Raw genomic sequence first — 18,235 nt, forward strand, 5'->3', positions numbered from 1 at the left:
TGATTAAAAATTATGCAAAATGTTATACAGGATAGATCGTTGGACCTAAAGCTAATACCTAGCAAGGAATTACTAGTAGAGTGGTAAGTAATTACTAGTTAAAAAAAAAGATTTTTCGAAAATTTCAATTGATATTTGAAAATTAGTTAAACTTTTAATATTTCATCAATACTTCGGAGCATTACTTCGCCCAAAACATATTTTAAATCAATAATATTTCTTTAAAAAGAAAAAAAGAAAAACTTTCCAATTTAAAGAAATATATAAGAATATTTTACTTGAAATTAATAAATGTTTTTCTTAGGACATTAAATTTTAACATTATTTTTCTTTGTCATTACTAACATCTCATAATTTATAATTTTTAGTTTACGAAGACTTTCGCACCGGTGCACTTCTGAATATAAATATTTTATTGATCAAATAAATCCTTACCTTTTATCCAAATATTCTTCTCGTGCTTTATCATACATCTGAAAATCATTCTTCATATAGCAGACGATTTTTTTTTAATAATTCATTTTGTTGCCAACAAATTTACAGCTTTCGTTAAATTGGTTTTTAATTCCCCATCAAAATAATTTTTAAAAAAATTGCAATCATTTCCTTGGTCTTCAAATGTTTTTGTGGTGCATTTCGCATAATGAAAAAATATTATCCGAAAAGGCGCAGATTAATTTGGATTATCGAGATTTGAAATATTTTTATGTAAATTATATCTTTAATTTAGTAAATCAAAGATGTTATCAATAAAATATTTAAATTAAGATTTATAAAAAAAAATCTTGAAGATTTCCATTATTTAGTAAGCGTTGTTTACGAAAGTGAAATGGCATAATATGTGAAAGTACAAACTGAATCAAAATATTCATTAATAAGATACTTTTATTAAAATATAAAAACAAATAAAATACACGTAAGTCTATACAAAGTCTATAATTACATTCTAATAAGCACATAGAATTGAAATAAATATATTAACTCCTAGTTTGAACAATTTATTTATAATTTGACTGATTCAAAAACCAATCCTTTTAAAGAAATTTATGAAATTAAAACTATATAAACGTTTTCAGATGTTTTGAAATATTGTCATTCTATTAGTATATTTATAAATAACAGATTTATTCAAAGCTATACGTAAAAGTATTTTGAAATGGAATTTTATACTGGATTTATCATTAACATTATAGTGTCGAAATATGAAGAAAAAAATCTTATTCAATGAGACATTACAGAATTTTTTTATGTTTATTTTGATAAAAATCGTCTTTTCACCAGTCAACAAAAAAAAAGGCTTCGATTATTTTGTGAATGATGCACAATAATTATAACGTCAGGGTGTGATAGAAAAAAAATTAGGTAATATCTAAGCAATAAATTAAATACTCACGCGAATCACATCATATTTGTATATTTTCTTAAAAAAGGATTTCACATGTAATACATTAGACCAAACTTGTGTCATCAAATAAAAAATAGTAAATCTTAAATATTAGCACCGTTTCGGCAAATATCAGTATATCTTAGCTTCCATTTTCATTGCACGAATGAATAATAAATCCTTATAATGCATTAATATTAAATTAGATTTAATTGCTTTCTTATTTTTTTATAAATATAATTTTCAAAAATTCATTCAATACAAGAAAATGATATTTATAAATTTATCATTAAAATACATCAACATTTGCATTTTCTGATCAAAAAAATATTTGAAATTTCGGTACATATATAACTAAGAAAAAACATTGAATTGCAAATAAATATAATGTTTACACAACAACAAATAAATTAATTTAATAAAGACCATTATAGAAATATACCTTGTATAATGGTTCTAATTTTATACATTTGCAAAGCAAAATAATTTTAGCCTTTTATTTGCTTGTAGACTTTCAAATTCAAGATTTAAACACATTTAAAATTAAATTGAATTATTCATTTGCAATATGGGATACGAAAATAGCAGCGCCAGAAGGATAGTACAATACGAGAATACTACTATATTTAAATAGATAAGTTTAAAATTACCTTTGCCTCAAAATCATGAATATTTTACATACGTATTAAGAAATATTAATATTTTTTATAAATGTTTCGAGATATCGTTTGGAATATATCGTTATATATATATATATATATATATATATATATGTACTTTGAATTTGAATTTTTGGCACAGCCATATTTGTTACCTATTTACAATATACAGAAGTGGCATGTCATAAAATAGTTGATTTGAACATTTTACTGAAGGGGTCTGCACAAATCGATTGCATAACACGAAAATATAGGAACTGTAATAAAAACATTTACTAAAATAAGACGAAAATTTTATGTGCGGAATTTCAGGCAAGTTATTTTCTATAGAACAAATGTAAAAATATTTTTTCTTTTATATTTAAATTAATAACTAAATTAAATGAATCTACGCTTTTGTCATTCAAAGTTTTAATTTCATTGACTTTGGATCAAAATTTAGTTTTTCAACTACTAATGAAATTTAAACAGTGTCTGAAAAAATTACGAATAGGAAATTATTTTCAATAAAAAATCTGGAATTGATTTACCGTTGAATATCTTTTTAAAATTCTTATTAATATAATTCATTCTATTTTTGAAAAATTATTCCGAATTCTAAAGAGATAAGGCCAATAATTTACATTGTTAAAATATCTTTTAAAAAATCTGAAATCTAAATTTTTTTTACAAATCAGCATTTTTTCAGTTTGTGCAATGAAATTATCTTTAAAATGTATATCTATAATTATTAGCAATATTGTTCTTAAAATAAAAAGTCGACTTTTAAGATACGACTTAAAAACTTGAATAAACAGATATTCATTGCAAAATACAGATCTTAAAAATGGTTCTTGTCGTAAGTTCTCCGTCAAAACATTTTCCAGACATTTGATTCAAAGTAGATGCTCACTAGATTCTTTTTTGCTCTTGGTAAGCTTGCAAGTAGCTATACAACTTCTGGTAGACATGCAGACTGAAAGTTCATTTATAATATCTAATAAAAATTATGCTGAAATTCTACCATCTTCGAGACATCTGTCTTTGAGCATTGTTCCATTGTTGAGGTTGACGTGCCTGAAAAAATAATACATAAATACTAATTAAAATAACAAAATAAATCAGATTGTTAATGTTTAGTATTTGGGTTTAATGGCATTCATTATTATTATTATGAAGTATAAAATTTAAAATTTTTCAAAATATGTGATGTCTTTTTTTTCCTTTAAAAAAATTTCATGATTGAATCTGTTTTTAAATTGTACCAATGAATTATCTAGTGTATATATTTTTTATGCTAAAGGAATAACTGTTATATTCCTTGATACAAAAAGTCATTATATATTTAAATTACTGTAAATTATTGTATTGTACATTATATATTTAAATTACTGTACGTCTATTTTTTTCGAGGAAAGATATCTTATAAGCAGTCTTTTAAAACAGTTTTTTTTAAGTTCTTTTTATCTAGTTTATCTTATAGTGATGAAATATATATTCTTTCGTTGCTAAAGATTCAAAAACAATAAATCTGAATATTGATCTTTTTTTTTTCTTTTTTTCTACTAAGATGCAGAATTAAAAATATTTAAAGTATAAAATATCAGTCAAAACAATATTTTAAATTCTGTTAGACAAAGAAATAACTTTGAGAAATTTAATAAATTAGCTATCAAAAAACGTTACATAAAACTGAAATGAATGACATTTTTAACTAAGATTTGTATTCAATTTCTATGACACTTACCTCTTGATGTTCAAAATTTTGAGGTGAATTCCTTAATGACTTCGTTCTTCGAATATCATGAGGGGAGATATAATCAGGATTGATGTTATCATTCCATCTACTATTTGCTTCATACCCTGGATTCCTCCACACCTGATACGTTTGAGCATTTGATGCAGGATAGCTTTGGGGAGGATTGGTGATATAAGGTGGAGGATTTAAAACATTTTTATCTCTTGAATGCTGTACCATTGGTGGCCTCTGACGCTGAAGATCAGACCAAAAGGCATGATTTACCTGACTTGGTAATTGTTGGAAATTCTGTTGACTTGGCAACCTTTGATGACTCTTAAAATCTGGCCTAGGAGTTGTAAGTTCGTTCCAAAATTTATTCCCGGGCTTCTTCTTCAGTCCCCTGAGATGGGCAGTCCAGTTATTGTACCTAGGCTTAAGAGGTTGACCTTGTTGATCTCGAACAACTCCAACTGTGACTTCTTTCCAGGCGGGAACTTCTGTTACAGGCTTGTTTCTAGAGTTTTTAAGGTCTATTAGTACAGGTAAAGATGTGACTACTACAACATCAGATTTCGATGGATTATTTGATAATCGAGATGACAAATAAGGTACTAAATTATTTCCTGTATAAGGAGTCGTCGTTGGAGTCTGTGTTGTAGGAATTATAGAAGGAGTTGTTGATTCTGTTGTAAATGTGGACTCCGTTGCAGTTGTTTCAACAGATTGCAATCTAGCGAAAGTATTTGTTGGTTCTCCATCAGAAGAATTACAGTCTTGAGTAGGTAGTACATGCTTTTTTAACAAAGAGTTGTCTATATTATCTTCAGTTGATAGAACTAAAGATAACTGATTCCTGAAACTCAGACATTTTGTAGTTGTAGTCGTTGGCTCAGTTTGGGGAACACTAGGTTCGGTATTTGTAACCATCGTTGTTTGGAACGTACTAGTTGGTATTGTCTGAGTGACGGTTGTTTGCTCTGTTGTAGTAGAAGTAACTTCCTTCTGAGTTGTTGATTGAGTTGTTGTTGCTCTTAGTGGTGCAGCTTGTACTGGATCATATTGTTGTTGAAGGGATGACATTTCACCTGCTGTCATAATGAAAAATGGACTATCACCCATAGCTAGTGTTGTTTCATCAACTTTACTAGTTTTCATTTCTTCAGTTGTGGTGATTTCCTTTGTACTAAGCTCTGTATTTGGTGAGGTAGTTTGTGGAGATTCTGTGGTTTCTATCAAAGGAGAAGGTCTCCCTGGCTTATTTCTCGCTTCAGTAATCTTAGTTGAAGACATAGTTGATGTTACAAGTTCATGGTCTCGATGATCAATATCGTCGTTATAGGCCACGAACGAACCAGTGCTCAATTCTTCCTCTGGAAGTTCCTCCAAATTCTGTTCTCTTGCAGAAGGAATAGCTTCCAAACGTTTATATGTGACTTCAAAACTTTTTCCATCATATTCCAGTGGTTCTTCCAAATTTGTATCCTCGTCAACAGGTTCAAACTTTATTTGTTTCGGCTTCACATGAAGATGCAATTGGAATTTCGAAATAAGAACTGCTGTTCCATCAGGAAAGAAGCGTAGTAACAGAGCAGGTCTTCTTTCAAAATAAGGTTCTTCTAATTCATGGTTTTTACCCTTTTTGAGTACAGGTGGCTTTGTGTTCCTCTCCCGCTCTTTGCTTCTTCTGATGGTATCGGTGGAAGATGAATCATCAGAGCAGCAAAAGAACAAATCGTTTTTATTTTTCCTCGATTTCATTGTAGTTGCTGGAGTAGCTTGAAATCTGTTGCTTGGACCTAAAGATGGTTTCGGCGTTGTTGTGAGTTCCGGAGGTTTGCTTTCATCAGAAGTCATTGAAAGAGGAGAAGAGGTTGTCAGAGAGGTAGATAAAGGATTATTCGGTGGCTTTCTTTCTGATGAGTTTGCAGAAGGCGGTGAAGCATTTGTGGAGTCTGGAAGAGTTGTAGTTGGAGCTGCAATCACTAGTGACAAGAGCAAAGAAATGCTGCATATGCTTATGTAGAAACTTCTCTGTAAGTAAAGAAATAAATTGCATAAATTGTGATATAAAGTTGATATAATTCTTTCTGTAAAATCGTAATTAATTTAATAGTTTTTCGTTGTTTCTCAGCTTTCTTAGAAAGGCAATTTTTTAATTGCTTTGAAAATATTTATAATACGATAAATTAAGAGGTAGAAAGTAGAAGTAATATCACTTTCATAATTAGTGTTACCATTAGAATTTTTTTTATGTCTCTTTCTTCAGTTTTCAAATATGAATAACTCATAAAATTCTTACTGCAGCAAGGGGAACGTAGTCGAATCTCACTACAGCCTCATAATAATTAAGAATATCTTTAGATTATAAAAAATATTCAAAACAGTTCAAGCTGAATTTCACTTTAAAATAAGATATACTTAGACAAGAAAAAATTGGTGCAAGAAAAATGATTAATTTAAAAATTAATCCATAAACTGTTTTGTTTGAATTTCGTTCCACCAAAGTAAATCATTTTTCATTTATTTTCTCAGGTACAGAATATATAAAAAGATATTTTGATTTCAAATATTTCGAATCAACATTTTATAAAGATTCATCGTATTTTCAGCCTTTCTGAAAGGGAAGCTTTAGAATTTTGTCTGTATGTCCATATTTATAAGCATGCGAAAATTAAGAAAAAAAGAAGAAGAACGTGGAAGGCGATATATAGATGAAGCTCAGAATGTGATCTTAATGCGAAATTTTTTTAATCTATTTCAAATTTTGAATGAAATCTGTCAATGAAGAGATTGTATGTCAATCTGTCTATGTATATAAAAAATGTACTACTTTCTTATAATGCCAACTATGATCATGGCGAAATATAATATTTGTGACATGAAAGCCATATTCACTCACTTATGTATATAAGAATACGATAAATGTAAAGCTCAAGAGGTTAATAAATAGAAACTGGCCAATTGAAATTGAAATTTAAGATCGTTACTGAATTTAGACCAAATTCGTTTGAGGTAAAACAGTCTGCCTGTTAATATGCATGTATTTAAACCCAATATCTCTCGAATACAACAAGTTAATTTAGTGTAATTTCGTAAATCCTCTTTCTAGTAAAGTTGTAGGTATACTTTATATACTTGTCAAAAATTTGGAATGGAGAAAATTTTTCCTGTTTACCTGCATCACTGAATACAATGACTTAAAAAAAAGCAATGCTTCAAAGCGTATGAAAATCGATGCAATATCCAAACATTAAAATTGTTACTATGGATAAAAATATGGGAAAATTCCATCTAACAAAATTGGTTTTATTCTAAACTCAATCTGCTATGCTACAATGAAAAATTAATAAAACATTACAAAATTTGCTAAGATTATCACGTTGAAGCACGCAATAAACTAGAGGAAAGAAAACATTCACCACTTGTTTTGTCGGCGAATATAGCTCTTGTTTAGCTTCCTAAGCAAAAATTATAACTTTTATTTTTCACTAGCCGCTTATGGTACCCAGTTGATTCACCGTGAATTATTGGTTGGTAGTAATTTTAATTAAATATTTTGGATAACTATATCTTAATGGCTTCTTTAGCAAATATTTTTAAACTTCAGATTTGGATAAACATATAATTCATTCTATTTTAGAAGTCTGACACGTTTCTGTTCATTGTGCTATGCGTTTCTATAATTCTTTGTTCGTTACTTTATATTTCCTGTTATATCAAAGGAGAAAGCAGCATTATTCCAAAATGGACGCACTTTAAATATTTTTCACTACTGCTTGATTCTGAAGTGAAGTGAAGTTAATCTCTAACTTAAATACAATAAAATTTCAAAAAATTTATTGGAAACATATCTTATATACTGAAATCTATTTAAAGTGAAAAAAATAAAGCTAATTTACATAACTTTATCATCACTAACGGAAAAAAAGCCCTGATCAAATATTCATTGCAACAATAAAAAACGATTTGAGTTTCACCTTAACAATGAAATACATTGTTCTAAAATATGCTTTAAATAATTTTTTACAAGATGAGTAAAAACAGAAAAAATACATATACATCCAAAAATTATTTGCTATGATAGAAAAGATGTGTTTTTTTTTTATATGATAAAAAAAATCAGTTTTTTTGCTGTAATATTTTCGAATCTTAACACTGAAAAACGAAAAAATTTCTCTCAGTTTTTTTATTAAATAATTCTTTTAAAAAATGCATATGATGCGCATTTTTACCTTTCTAAGCACATATTTGCCAAGTTTGGTGTTTCTAGATCCCACCGAACGCCAATACATCCATGTTCATCTTTATAAGTCACAGATATTTTAATTCCAAGAAATATACTTTAAATCGAATTTTTGAACTGCTAATCAGAAAATTTAAACACGATTTATTTTCAATGAATTTTTGAAAAAATAAGTAGCAGTTGTATTTTCAATAGATAATTCTATTGAATTATATCTATTATATTCAATGAATATATTATCATTATGTCGAATGTGAGAAATGCTGCAACTCTTTATCGATAAGATAAGAATCCGCTACAATTTTAAGGAAATGATAAATTGTAACTATTTCAACAGACAAATAATTTATCTGGATATCATTTAGTCAAGACATTTCTATTTGTACCTATCAGTAAGTGAGATGTATATTTTTATATTCTATGTGAGGTACACGTTTCATATCTCAGCCCTTTCATTGAGGAGCAATTCCAAAGGAATACGCGATTATATTATTTGTTTTCATGCAGGTATTTAGAACCACCCACTTCCCCCCCCCCCAAAAAAAAAAAAAATCCCTGATAGGTTCTAAAGAGAAAGACAGGGTGTTCATTAATTATTGTCGGGGTTTCCGTACCTCATAACTTTCGAATAAAAAATATTACGCAAAAGACGATTACGTAATCGTAAATTACAACTCAAAGAATTTTATTAATGATATTAAAGTGTAAAGCTTGCACAATTTACACTTTGCAAATTGAAGTTGAAGTTGAAGGCAATTCTTTGAGTTGTACTTTAAGAATACATAATTCTTTGAGTTGTACTTTAAGAATACATAATTCTTTGAGTTGTAATTTACGTATTCATAATTCTTTGAGTTGTAATTTACGAAAACATAATTCTTTGAGTTGTAATTTACGAATACATAATCAGCTGAATGCCTACAAAGTGTAAATTGTGCAAACTTTACACTTTAATATCATTAATAAAATTCTTTGAGTTGTAATTTACGAATACGTAATCGGTTTTTGCGTAATATTTTTTTATTCGAAAGTTATGAGGTATGGAAACCCCGACAATAATTAATGAACACCCTGTAAATCTATATTTTACTGATAAGATATAGAGAAGGTACACTGATATTCTATAGGATATTGGGTCCTTTCAGATAAAGTATGAATTAGGAGCCTATTACATATATACTTTCTCTAGACAATATTTAGAATATCTTGGCATTCTATAGAATGACGAACGCGATATAGAGATAAAGGTCATATATGGTTATGGAATACTGAAATTTTGCATTCATGTATGGAAATAAAGTCATCATAAGACTTTTATTTAAAGGATGTGGATTGTAAAGAATTACAAATATTACTTTAAAACATAATAAAAGATTACCTTTAAATTGTTTTATTATAAGTAGGACTAAAAGAAAATTAAAGGTATGAAAAACAAAATTTATGTTTTTCTTATTAAAGAAAACAAAGTAAAACATGGAACTACTTATTTTCTGAAGGAAGGAAGGAATTTTATTTTAAACTGCTTTTAATTTTAATTCTTATAAAATGTAATCGGCGATGAATTTCATATATTTCAAGTTTGTCATTGTAAAGAATGCCTAGTAAATGTGTGAAATATTTTATTATTTCACACATTTGCCTAAAAAGGAGTAATAATTCTATAGATTGCCGGTAACAAATACAAAAAAAATATTATTTATTACTCTAAACTTGTACAATAATTTAAGTATATAAAAATTACCTACACACACATTTTTTCAGTCTTAATTTATAGACAGGTTTTGTAAAATAATGAGTTTTAAAAAACGTTAATATTGAATTATACTGATTAAAAACCTAACTGAAATCTTGGGAAAAAAACCTTCTTTAATAAGTACCTATTACTTAAGAAATAACTATGAACTAAATTGGGTTGTTCTAAGTTTAACGGGTTGCCCTTGCCTTTCAGACTTTTTTGTTCGTTTTTTTCAGATAAGGTGGTATTACATAATTTACAGATAATATCTAGCCTATATTACTATGTTAAAAATTCAATTTCAGGCGATGTTTAAAGAAATGTACCAAATCGTTTCAATTTTTTGAATATAAAAATTTTTTAATTCATATTTAAAAGCAAAGTTAAAGGAAATAATCAAAAGAAAACTTTTGAACGCAATTCAAATAGTATTTATATCTAGAATTCAACACTTTTATAAAAATTATAAAGCAATTATTTTCAAAAATTAATTAATCAACTATTTTTAGCTATCAAATAGATAATATAGAAATCTCATAAAAAAGATAGTCACTTAGGATTATTAGAATAATATTCTAACATTTAAATGATACTTGATTTCAATTTGAACGAATTCAAGTTCACGATTCTCTTTAATTAATTGAAAGGAAAAATTAATATCCTCAGATAAAGTTACAAGAAATAATTTTTCAGGCTTTTCTTAATGCTGTATCAAATAGCCACTGCCTGTTTGATAACCTGATCTTATTACGGGCTCATTATCAGCATCAATTAAGTAAGGAGGAAAATAAACAAGACTGAGCATTACAAATTTAATAAGATGCAAATTCAAAATACCACAACAATACAAGAATTTAGTATAAAAGTAGCCATTTAAAACGTACGCAGTAAAACAGAAGCAATGACAAACAAGAAAAGTATCAATAATAAACATTTGAAGCTATAAAAGTGTAAGCTCAAAGGACCCTCTGATGTATAACATGTAACAGGATAACATGTATATGATTATTGATATGTTATCTACATATCTTCCTTTTTTTAATTCATTTCACTGCCAAAATGCACATTGAAAAAAAAATTTAATCCCATGACGAACGATTTTTTCTACATTCCAATTCAGAAGACATATCCTAGATGGACATTTAATTCGATATATATCTATACATGCTGATATATCTATTTAGACTAAATAAGATATATGCTGATATATCTATTTAGACATGCTGATATATCTATTTAGACTCTCATTATTCTTCCTTATCTAAAAAATATGATAGATGATTCCCATGCAATATATTTATTACTTTTCAATCTTATCATTACGAAGCTTATAATTTTATAAATATTTATTACTTTTTGTCTTAAATTTCGTTAAAGTAATATGAAGATTCATAACTGGTAATTTATTATAGAGTAACTTGAATTATATTGTAAGGTAGAGAGTAGCTCAAGGGTCAAAAATGTGAGTTTTGTGAAATTTAAGAATATTGATATGTGATTGTGAAATTTAAAAATATTGATATGTGAATGTAAAATTTAAGAATATTGATATGTGATTGTGAAATTTAAAAATATTGATATGTGAATGTAAAATTTAAGAATATTGATATGTGATTGTAAAATTTAAAAATATTGATATGTGAATGTAAAATTTAAGAATATTGATATGTGAATGTGAAATTTAAAAATATTGATTGAAATTTATATATAGATATAAAAAAAGGAATGATTTTCCAAAATGCATGAATGCAAATTTTACTAATACAAAAAAAATGATATTTCGGTATCTAATAAATTTCAGTCGATTTCTTAGATTGTCATGTTTATTTTCTACACTGCTGCTCCATGGTTATCATATAAAAAACTAATTTTTCAGCACTTTAACAAATATCATAATCTTCAAATTCTTCATATCCATGATTGCTATTCAAAAATATTAAGTAGTAAATTTCAAAAGAATATTATTAATCAATATAGATAAATTAAGTACAACTTAAAAGTAAGTAAGACGAACATAAGTGCCATAATTAGAAGCTCTTCAAATTAAAATTTATTCGCTGATTTAAAAAATCTCGAATTCGCTTCTGCGTTTACTATAATTTTTTTAAAGAAAAATAATCAGAACTGTTTTAAGATGACTGATTTTTGTTCTGAATAATGATTAAAAAATTTAATTTACAACTTTAACTGCAAGGATATCCAGAAAAAATTCGGAACAGTTTCTCCAATTGAAAAAAAAAAATCATTATTCGAGAAAAATACTCAGAAACAGTAAACAAAAAAACTTCAGGAAAATATTATTATTCAAAATAATTGAAATTAAAATCCAATAATAACTAATATAAATGAAGACGGTACAGTAATAGTTAACTTACAATATTTAAAACTTTTAAAAATTGAAACATATTTTTCAATATAAAAAAATTAATTTTCTCCAAACTTTTTAACAATATTATCAGCAAAATAATACACAAATAAATCAAACTGTTAAAAAAAATTCTGAGCTAAATTATAGAAATGTTAAATTTGCTACAACTTTAACTGTAAAGGTATCCAGAAGATGTACGACAGAAGTGTAAAAAAAAATCCATGCATTCCACAAAGCACTTACCTTGTCAATCATTTTGTTAGTGTTTTGAGTTGCTGAGAGCACTGCCATACACCGAATGGTCCTCTGTTCAAGGAATGGTCATCTTTTCTTTGATGGTTAAAAAATTCTAAACTGCCATTTAGAGTGACCCCTTTAGTCCGGCGCATGCGCACATCTCCCTAACACCCCCCTTTTCTTTAACTCAAAACCTCTTCGAACACTGATCGCTTGAGTAAGTTTGCCATCTTGATTCTATTATCGCCAACAGTTCGCCAGAAAAAGAGTAAAAGTTTTATGGCTTTCTCTTTATTAACATAAACCGATAAGAAAATATCAATGGATGATTAACGGTTGGCAAAGATGGCCACCATGGATTATTGCAATTATCGCCACAATCAGAAATCTGCGGAAAAAGAATAGATCATTATGGGCTTCGATATGAAAATGAAAAAAAAAAAAATGATGTGGTAGAATGAATGACAATGAGCTATGTGCCTCGTGGAATTCTAAGTTGCGAATGTTGAACAAATGTTTGGCTAGCTCTTAATTATTTAATTGCTTTCTTAAGTTTACTAGCAATTTTTGTTCTAAGACAAACAAAGAAGGATTTTTTTTAATGAAAATTAGAGAAGTTATTTGTTTCTAGAATATAACACATCATCAAATGTCTTATCAGTATCACTTACCTCAAACATTTCTTAATAGTGGTGCTCGCGTTTAACAGTGTTGGCTTTAAAGTCACTTAATTCAAATAAAAGATATTCTAAGACATATTTTAAGTAATATTTAATCGAATCTTTTGTTCTATTTTTAACCGAAGCTTATCTTTATTTTTCGATTAATTCAAAACTGTATTCTTTTATTGGTCATTTATTTATTTTCATTTAGTCATTTATTTTTAAACATAAAAAAAAACTTACAAGAAACTTATCTGAAAGTATTATTTTTGAAAGCCTTTACGTATTTAAAATTGATATAAAATGATTGTTTAAGAATTCATTTACTTATTGTAGGTTAAATTTTCTAATTTGAAGACACTTAAACGAAGTATATTTAATCATCATTTAAGTTCCAATCTAAGGCTTAAAAATGTATTAATGCCGATCTTTTTTTAAAAGCATTATTACTGATATTCTTCCAGTTTGTTTAATTTATTATTTTTTGAAGCATATTTTTACAGTTAAAGTTATATATTATAGATCTTTTCTACTAACTGTTCAGAATACTTTCTAAACGGGTTAAAAAAAGTGGTTCAAAAATAATAAAACTTAAAAATGTTTATTAAAAATAGTAAACATAACTTTTCCTAGCAGAAATTCTATATTACCAGTATTGTATTATTGGGAATAAGGGTTCAAGTCTAACTTGTTATATGGGAGTATTCCACTATTTATGAAAACATTAAAGTATTAAATATATGTTTTCCAAAAATTGTTTCGCCTTTATAAGCAAAACGTATAATTTTGTTGCATATTTTTGTTAGAGATGCTGCTTCATTATTTATCTTTCAAAATGACAATTATGTTGTGTAATAAAATCGATAGATTTCTGTTACTCAAATTTAAGATGGAAATATATTTCAATTATAGTTATTTAATCTGAATAAATGTAAAAAACTTTTTGAGCTTCTATCTTATCAACAAGAGCATTAAAATTACTTGTTGGATTTAGTTTCAACAAAGTCTCAGGCTGAACTAGAACATGATGAACAATTTTTAAATTGCTTTCTTTTTTTCATAGCTACAGCACTGAATTATTCATACGAATTATCTTCAGGACAAAAAGTTTTAAGTTTCAACTTTTTGATATGCGACAAAGTTTCAGGATTGTTAAAAAATTTCTTGCGATGAAAGATACTGAATTTCTACGGTTCAGATTATTTATCGCCAAACCTCGCTTCCAAGATGTTTGAAATTTGTAAAACATGTCTGAAAAATTCTTAGATATTTGCATGCAATCCGTAAAAATTATACTAGTGACATAATATTTAAAATTTCAATTTACGAATTTTTTTAATTATCTTCTCGTGTGTTATTCCAGGTCGAATGTAGCAGCAGAGGTATTATAATGAATTGGTCAGTATACTTTCAATACTGAGAAACGATCTTTATTTATGATACACTGCGCCAATACCGCATGAATAATCAAATCAAATATTCAAAATTGTATCAGAAACATTTATAATTGACAACAATAAAGCAACGGTGCTAAAGAGGAAATAAATAACAGTTTAAAAGTCATGGGAAATTGCAGCATCTTTCAAGAATATAAATATATTCAAATGAGATTTATTTTTTAGAAAATACCAGTCAAAATCATTATAAGGAAAATATTTAAATAAGTTATGTTAAAGATGGCATAAGGAAGAATGAAATAGGATGATCTTACGGTGATTGCGGAATGGAAGTAGTTAATCAAACACCAAGAGTTTGGACTTAAAATGTTATTTATGTATATGCAAATGATATTAAAAATATAATGTCGTCGAATAGATCAAGTGGATCTGTTAGTAAAATCAGGCTTTACTGCTTAAAGTTTAACCACTGTGAATATGCATAAATACAATTAGTTTGTCTGTTCTTCAATAGTAATTTATGAAAAGAAGTCTTAACACTCTACCATTCGCTCGTCTAATCGGCATTCTTTTATATGGCACCGGTAGGAGTGGTTCAGATCGTTTTAATTATCATTATATCAGATAGTTTTCGCGGGTACCAACAAGATGTCACTATACAACATAATTTTAACATCGACTCTAAGAAAAATATGGGAAAATCTGCGATAGCATAACTTGTCCAACGCCATTGCGTGAGTGGGCTAGTAGAATATTGTCACGTAGGTTCTTTAGTGAGGAACGCAATGACACACATAAGAAGTAGAGCTAAACCAATTTATTAACTCAACTCTGAACTGAGAATACAGTGACAGACAAATCTTCTGCTTTTATACTAGCAGGGAAAGTTCCAGAATACTTTTCTGGAGACAGTAAGAAAAGTCCAGAACACTTGTCTGGTAACTTAAGAAATGTCTAGAATCTTCTGGAACATGAAATAAAGGGGAACATAAAATCAAGGAAATAAATATTTACACAAGCTGTGAATCACATTGTCTCTAGCTGGATTCGAACTTACAATCTCTTGATTACGAGATCAGCGCTATGACCATTCGGCCATGGAGAGTCGACTGCCTATTTTCAATGCGGCAGTATAAATGCCACGTCTACCAGTTTTTGGAGGAACACCACAATATTATTTTGCGATTATTTTATGTATTTAAATCCAGAAGAAAGCAAATGAAATAGGGTAAGGGCGAAATATAAATTCAATAGTGTCATTTACTCTTGTTATTTCATTGTTTCTGCCTATTCATCATCAAGTGTACCTAGATCATTTCATTATTTTAAGTATTTACATACAGAATTCAACGAATGAAACAGGGTGGGGACGATACATAAATTCAAATACAAGAGTATCATTTACCCTTGTTATGCCAGTGTTACTACCTATTCATTATCAAATAAACATAGATCACAGCACTATTTTAAGTATTTAAATACAGAAGGCAATGAATGAAGCAGGGTGGGGTCGATATATAAATTCAAATGCACCAGTATCATTTACCTTTGTTATGTTATTGTTTCTACCTATACATTATTACGTTAACATAGTTATGCAATTATAATACATGAAAATCTATGTTTTTCGGCATCAAGGCAGAAAGTCACTTATCACCGATTTTTAATTAATACGGATTTTGCTGGTCAATCCAAAATACGTCCCCTCAACGCCATTTTTCCATACTTTTGTTTTCTGAAAGAAAAGTAATGGTCTCAATTTCTGCATAAGCCAAAATTCAAATTTCGAATGTAATATTTATAAAGATATAATAATTATACAGATGACAATAGAAAATAGTTCTCCTTCTATAATTATCATTTTTTGAATATTTTTATTTAATTTTATTAGTTTTATGTTTGTAAAGATAGAATTTTGTAATCAATTTTTTAGTCATTCTCCGTTCAGCTAGACTTTTGAAATTTTATATATTTTTGTATACTCCATGACAATATACTATCTGAATATTTTTAAAGCATAATTATGTTTCACTCTGTTAATTTAATTAAGTTTGAATCCATAAAATTGATACTACTTGGTAGGAAATTTGAGAAAATTTGATATCAAGAATTTATAATATTCATGATAAAGAATTATAAAACTAAATTTAAAAAATGGAAAATAAATGAAATTTTAAAAAGTTTAATGTGTTAATAAAAATGTATTTTAGAGATTGATTTTATTAATTTATAAAATGGACCAATAATTCATACCTCGAAAAGAAATAAATTGTTCTGAATATCATATAAAAATAATTATTTTTTGAACAATTCTATAGAATCTAAAAATTTAATATTTTTGATGTTATACATACTTGAAAAAATTACACACTGGAAATATTTCCAATTTATATATTTCTTAGGCATTAAATACTAAATCCTTCCAAAATTAAGGATGATTAAGTTATTCTCGATCAGATTATTATAGAGAAATAATTGCTTTTCATAAAAAAGCTAAATCTTGGTGATATGCATTTCAGATTAGAAGAAATGAACAAAGTAAAAAAAGGGAAAAATCAAACATATTTTTTAAGCATTTTTAATTTAGTTTTTTTATATACTTTGGATCTTTTGTCTTTAGCATTGGATCATTTATTATTATGAAAATCGTTTGCATTTATTGCATACCTAAATCACTCACAATTCATCATTAATATTCCGATTTAGAATAGATTATGATACAATTGTTATCATATTATATGCAGGAGATATGCATTTCAAACTAGAAGAATTAAGTAGTCCAAAAAAGAGAAATAATTAAAGATATTTTTTTAATTTTTTTAAATTTAGCTATTTTTTTATATTTTGGATCTTTTGTCTTTAGTATTGAATCATTTTTTTCCAATATAAAAATCGTTTGCATTTATTGCATACCTAAATCGCTCACAATTCATCATTAATATTCCGATTTAGAATAGATTATGATACAATTGTTATCATATTATATGCAGGAGATATGCATTTCAAACTAGAAGAATTAAGTAGTCCAAAAAAGAGAAATAATTAAAGATATTTTTTTAATTTTTTTAAATTTAGCTATTTTTTTATATTTTGGATCTTTTGTCTTTAGTATTGAATCATTTTTTTCCAATATAAAAATCGCTTGCATTTATTGCATACTTAAACCGCTCACAATTCACCATTAATATTCCGATTTAGAATAGATTATGACACGGTTGTTACTATATTATTATCATCAGATATGACTGATGTTTGTCATATATAGGGCTGCTTCCTTTAAAACCAGAAAACCACAAATAAATTTTTTATTTCCTTGAAAATGATTTTTTTGTTTGAAGTTTATACCATCTATTTCCCCATATTTTGAAATGCATCCCATCGAAATATGGTATTTTTATAGCCATTGTTTTTTTATGTGCGTTTATAGAACTGTTTGTGGAAATATCAGCTTTAACTATCTTCTTCGGAAAAAAGTATTGCTATATACGTTTGCATTGAGTAATAAAAGAATTATAACATTTACATTTCTTCAAAGTATATTTACTTATACTATACACTTTAACTAAATAAATGTTTATATCAGTGGTGCAATTTTAGAGATTTAAGAGCAATTTTAGAGTTTAAAGGTAATTTATTTTTAGAGAAATTTGCGCGAGCTTCAAAAGGACTCAAAGTTATTGTCTATAATTTTAGAGAATGCTATTTATTATTGAATTAGATTAATGCTGTTATATACGTAAATTTAAAAATTCACAGTACAACGCAATGTATAATATTACAAATTCATCAAAAAGAATTCATAAAATTCAGCTTAAGATAGGTTATATATT

At 27.2% G+C, this 18,235-nt stretch overlaps 1 protein-coding gene across 1 annotated transcript; it reads right to left on the reverse strand.

Moving 5' to 3' along the window:
• Positions 1-2,829: 2,829 nt before the first annotated feature.
• Positions 2,830-12,394, reverse strand: LOC129966761 (mucin-2-like). The gene is made up of 3 exons (XM_056081320.1): positions 12,353-12,394; positions 3,770-5,794; positions 2,830-3,099 (listed from the first exon to the last, which is right to left on the reverse strand). The coding sequence occupies exons 1-3, from the start codon at positions 12,362-12,364 to the stop codon at positions 3,043-3,045; spliced, it is 2,094 nt and encodes a 697-aa protein (XP_055937295.1). The 5' UTR covers positions 12,365-12,394; the 3' UTR covers positions 2,830-3,042.
• Between the last annotated feature and the right edge of the window lie 5,841 nt (positions 12,395-18,235).

This window comes from Argiope bruennichi, chromosome 4 (genome assembly GCF_947563725.1).
Source record: "Argiope bruennichi chromosome 4, qqArgBrue1.1, whole genome shotgun sequence".
Lineage (NCBI taxonomy): Eukaryota > Metazoa > Arthropoda > Arachnida > Araneae > Araneidae > Argiope > Argiope bruennichi.